Below are 5,711 nucleotides of genomic sequence, written 5' to 3'. Positions count from 1 at the left end.
ACAGTTAAACCTACATACAGAAATTTAAATCAACTGTCCAAATTTATTAAAACCCACAAAGATACAGTACCTAAGAACAAACAAAAAAATGTAGTTTATCAAATTAATTGTCAAGATTGTGAATCGTCCTACGTCGGTCAAACCAAACGACAATTATCAACTAGAATTAATGAACATATTACCTCCGTTAGAAAAGGACAAATTGATAGTTCTGTGATGGCGAAACATTGTATAAGTACGGGTCATAGTTTTGATTGGAACGCAATGATTTTACACACAGAAAGAAATTACCATAAAAGATTGACTGCTGAAATGTTATTTATAAAAAAACAGAATGATGGTTTAAATTTGATGACTGATACTGAGAAATTACACGATTCCTACGTCCCTATACTTGACAAAATAAAATAACACAGATGGAGCTATTAGACACACGAATTCAGACTATCATTCCTATTCGGTTCAGTACTACCTATAGTCACACATAAGCATGACGCACAGTACCAATGTTTCTCCAAAGTTAAAAATTTGTGTGGTAATATTAGATTATTTCAAATTTACTTTATTCTCTTGACTTTTTATACAATTAACTATGTGATATATACACCATCTCATCATAAGTATGTATTTTGTCTATTGTTACAATTTTAAATTTCATATACAACTTGTCTAATTATATCATAATGTCATTAGATCAATTGATAAGGACTTTAATAAAGGTCGAAACGTCTTGAATCATCATCATAATGTTCATTTACTGCACAACACCCTGCACAGGCTCCAAATAGCCGTTTAATTTGATTTTAAATTTTGGATTTACCAAAGAGAGCCCGAGGTGACATCTCAAGTAATTCACTTTATTTAATTTTATCACTTATCTTTGTTCTTATTTTTCTTTGTTTGTTTCTTATTTCCCAGAATTTCTTTCCTGTCTTATAATTCTTTGCTTCAATCCATTTTTTTTCCTTGTAGTTTGCTTTCTATTTTTTTACTAGGTGTCTATACTTTTTTCTGTTGCTTAAATACTGACTTTTTTTAGTTTCATCTTCTCTATATTTTCTCTTAGATTCTTTTAATTTTTTCTTAGCCATGTGACACTCCTCGTCCCACCATCTTTTTTCATCTAGTCTGTCTTTTACTTTTATTTTTTTCGTTGGTATTGAGTTTATTATTTTATTTTTTAAGTCTTTCCATTCACGTGCTTTTTCTGTTTTTTTATGTTTTTCTACATACTTCTCTATTTCATCTTCCGTCCATTTGATTATCTCTTTTTCTCTTTCCGCTTTGTCCTCTCTTTCCACTCCCATACTTAGGCTTAATTTAATCATTAGATGGTCTGATGCTGCCCCTTCCACTATTTCCAGTTTTTCTATTCTTCCTTCCCCTTTTCTATTTGTGATTATATAATCAATTACTGATCTTCCTGCTGCTCCAATGTAAGTCATGCTGCCTTTTTTCTCTTCCTGAATATTTCCATTAATTATGTACAGACCGTTTTCTTCCAACCATTTTATAAGTACCTTGCCATCCTCATTTATTTTTTTGTCCTCCGATGTTCTGTGTTCTTCTGCTGTGTCGTCTTCTATTCTACCTCTTTTTTTAGCTGTTCTTGTGTTGAAGTCTCCTCCTATTATGATGTATTTATCTTTGTTTTCTTCTATGATTTCGGATATTTTCTCATAATTTCCTTTCTTCTCTTCTCTCATATAAGTGCTTATCAGTATGATAACTTCACTTCTTGTATCAATTTCCATTTTTATTATTTCATCTGTTATTTTTTTCCTTTATTTTTATCTTTTTTGTAATTAGATCTTTCTTATACGCCATTGCCATGCCTCCCTTTGATCTTCCTCTCTTTTTTCCTCTTTTTTCCTTTATTTGTAGCAATTCAAAATTTTTCATTTGATATTCCATAATTTTGTTATCTTCTTTTCTATCCATGTTTCTGAGATATTTATTAGGTCGGATTTTTTCAGTTGTTCCCAGTCCTCTACTTCTAAATTTGTTAAGCCTGCGACATTCCAAAAAATTATTTCCATGTTTTTTTTTTCTCCATTCTTTGACTCATTTTTCCCACAGTTTGGTACTCTTTCCCTTTTCCTATTTAATATCTCGTGGAAATGCCTCTCTTTTCTCCTTCCGAAACCATCTTTCTATTTTTTTATTCCAGTAGAAAGCTTCCTTTTCTGTTGTGATCTTGTTATATCCTATTCTGCATTTTATGTCTCTCTGCTCCAGCTCACTTCTTTTTCTAAATACTTCTTTCTTATTTTGCTTTTCTTTCCATGTTAAATCATCATTTATGTATATTTTATCTTTTTCTTCTCTTAATTTGCTTTTCTTATCCATTATCTCCAACTTTGATTTTTTACTTTCTAGTTGCGCTCCTATGGTTTTTTCTACATTTTTTAGTTTCCATATTTTCCTTATTCCAACCTTTACTTCTAGTTTTTGGACAATCCAGTCTGTCAGCTTCTCCTTGTTTTGTATTTCTAAACTATTGATTATTATGTTTTTCTTTCTTCTCTCTCTTTCCGCTTCTTCTACTATCCACTCTAAATCTTTCTTTAACTTTTCATTTTCTTTTATGCCTTCTTCGCTTTCATGTTCTTGCTTGTTGCAATGTGGTTTCTCCTTGATTTCTCTTTGCATTTTGTTTACTGCTTCTTCTAGTTTGATTACTTTTAATTTGTTTACTTCTTCCTTTCTTTCTTTTTCTTGCTTAATGTCATCAATTTGTTTTCTCATTTCCTCCAGCTTCCTGTTTGTTTCTACCTCGAGATCTTTCATGACTTTCCTCGTTTNATTATTATCTATCTCTACTTCTCTAATCTTCTATCCAGATCTTCTATCCCATCTCCTTCTATCCTCTTTGTTTCTTGCTTCTTGGTTTTCCTTCATTTCTTGAATCATCTTAATCACAGTTAAAATTCCTTGCTTGTTTTCATTCATGTTTTCTTCTATTTGCAATTTGCTTTTCTTTTTAGGTTCCTTTCCTCCGTGTTCAAGACTTTCTGCTTTCCTTTTTTTCTTTTCTTCTTCTGAGTTTATCTTCTCTAGCCAGGTAGTTATTCTGGTATATTCTTCGCTTCCACTCTCGTTTTCACTCTTACTTATGCTACCTTTTCTACACGTTACCGAGCCGTGCCTGCTTCTATTTGGTGTTCCCTTTCTTCTGCCTCTCTTCTTTACCTTGTTGTCTATTTCAATTATTGTGTTATTCAATTCCTCCGCACTACTCCTGCGGTTTCCTCCCTGTTTAGTAATTTTAGTAATGCGCCACTGCTCGGCACAACGCTTTAGAAACAGCCTTAAGGCTAAGATCGTTGTGGCGAGTGCTTTTTATCTGCACTCATGTGCACTNTGTTGATTCTGCGCACTCTCAGCCTCTCAGCCTTTCTCACCCTAAATTACTCTAACCTCACACCTCTCATCTACTCTTTCCGCCTTCTCCTCCCTTCAACTTTATTCCTTCTTACTTGCCTGTTTATTCTTCTCAAATTTCACTATTCCAACTTTACTTTTTTAAANTTTTCTACTGTCTTTGTCCGTTATTTTTACTTCAAAATAGCTGATATACCGAGCACACACGCACCGCACACCCTGCTCGCATGCTTCCTCCTCCTCTTCCGTATATATATATATAATATTTTTTAAGTTTTTTTACATGTCTGTAAAATGTTCATATTATTAAAGTATTCTAGCGTCGAGGTTTGATTTTCTTCATTTTTTTGTTTTTTTTTCAGATATGGTGATTGCGTTTTTTCTGTAAATATTTTTTTTCTGGCAGATTTTTTCTGTAAATATTTTTGTTTATTTGATGACAATTTATTAATGTAATCGATTAGCATCTTAGTCGAAACGTGTTTTGACGATTTCTCATTTACCCATTCTATAGAAAAACCAATATAATATATTAGTATAACATTCAATTTAGCAAAACTTTTTTAGACATATTCTTTTAACCTTTTTATGCATACTATACAATCCTTTAAATAATTTGTTATCTATTCCTGGTCGAGAGCTTCTTTTTCCAGTTGCAGAATAATTAACAATGCTTGCACCATAAACATCTAGAAGTGTTTCTCGAACCAATACTTTCCAATCATTGCGAGTCGCCGCTTCAACTTCTATCATTGATGTTCGCGTTTTGGATAGATAAAAGCCAGTTCGGTGAAATGTCGATCTGTGAAAGGTAATATAATGTTTACTCACAAAAAAACCATCAATTTGTTGCATTTTAAATTTTGATTGACATTAATACCTTTTTGTTTCCTTCTTCAAAATAATGATATGATATCTGAAAAAGATTTCACGCAAGAAAAATTTTAAAACTTTATTGTTTGATGAAATGTTAGTTATTGTAATGCATACGCTACCAGAAATCTTTCCTTTGAATTTACATCCATTTTGAGTCGATTTTCACACGACGCAATCATCGCTTTCAATAATTGTTGTTAAGTGCCGACGAACGTAAGTGATCGCTCTCTCTCTCTCTCTCTCTCTCTCTCTCTCTCTCTCTCTCTCTCTCTCTTGCATATTTCTTGTCGATATTATACAGTCGCATCGAGTCGGATCGAGTCTGCACGCCTTTTGTCAGCTCGATGCCGCGCTGTATATTCGCGTTTGATTATTACATTGCGCAATAAATTTGTAAAAGAACTGTTCTTGCCGTAGAATATTTTCTTTGCTGCTCTCTCGTCGCAACACAGTCGCAACAATCCGGGCGAAATCCCGTTTGTTACTCGTTACTCGTGCGCGTACAGTTTTCAGTTTTTTTTTTATGTTTTTGTATTTGAGTGTATAATATCTTTGTGCCGTGTTTATATGTCAGTATCGTTTCCGAGCGTGTAATTTAGAAATTCGGAATTTCATTCTTTTTATTTTATCTGGCATAGTAAGAGTGTAATTGCGAATCACGCCGAAATCCGTCGCCGTCGGATTGCGACCTTGCGTTAAGTCTATTGTCTAGTACGCGCGACACAAAGACCGCGCTGCGCCCGCGCGCCGTGCCCGACGTCTTACCTGCGACGGCACGTTCCTCTGCAAAGATAACTCCTGCGGTCACTTCCGTGCTACACTAGACTATTGAATACGGGCACGCGGCCGCGGCCGAATAATAAAAGGAAATCACACCTTACAAAGTAGCTGCCGATCATACAAAATTTTGCGTGTAAAACGCGCACGCGTCTTTAATTGTAATACTCTTTATGGTTTTTTTTGTTATTGCTGTTATTTGATACATTCATATTGTTGCTCTCGCGATAGCAGTTCCGCTCCGTCACCGCTTTCCGCGATTCGCGCACACGTCCGCGAGAATGAGAGAGACACGACTTCTTAATAAAAGCACTTTATTACAGCCTTTAACAATAATACAATACGAGATCGTACGCGCAAAACGCAACGTGACAGCAANACGGCCGCGGTTTAACTCTAAACAACAACTTTCGGTCGCTCGGCAACAAAACAATCGCGCCGAGCGCACGCCGCTCACACGGCTCCCGTAACACACACAAGGTGTCCCTCGCGCAACAATATATATAATACTTCTATATTGCTAGTCGCGTATCTTCGCAATGAGAGGCACGAGGCCCGAGAAAGAGAGACGCACGAAGTCCAAATATGGGCATANATAGTCGAGCGTCATTATGCGCAGGCGCGTCTACTAAGCGAGTGCGAGCGAGACAAAGCATTGAAAAGAACGCGAGAAA

The 5,711-nt window shown here is 35.2% G+C and overlaps 1 protein-coding gene across 1 annotated transcript; it reads right to left on the bottom strand.

Moving 5' to 3' along the window:
• Positions 1-2,100: 2,100 nt before the first annotated feature.
• Positions 2,101-2,790, bottom strand: LOC109861095 (golgin subfamily A member 6-like protein 1). Its single transcript, XM_020440610.1, has one exon. It carries the CDS (start codon positions 2,788-2,790, stop codon positions 2,101-2,103), a length of 690 nt encoding a protein of 229 aa, XP_020296199.1.
• Positions 2,791-5,711: the final 2,921 nt, after the last annotated feature.

This window comes from Pseudomyrmex gracilis, unplaced genomic scaffold (assembly GCF_002006095.1).
Source record: "Pseudomyrmex gracilis isolate BER0280 unplaced genomic scaffold, ASM200609v1 scaffold_568, whole genome shotgun sequence".
Taxonomy (NCBI): Eukaryota; Metazoa; Arthropoda; class Insecta; order Hymenoptera; family Formicidae; genus Pseudomyrmex; species Pseudomyrmex gracilis.
This window is presented reverse-complemented; position numbering and strand designations above follow the sequence as displayed.

Coding starts and splice junctions, on each gene's coding strand:
- LOC109861095 (XM_020440610.1), bottom strand. CDS start 2,790: ATGAAAGATCTCGAGGTAGAAACAAACAGGAAGCTGGAGGAAATGAGA.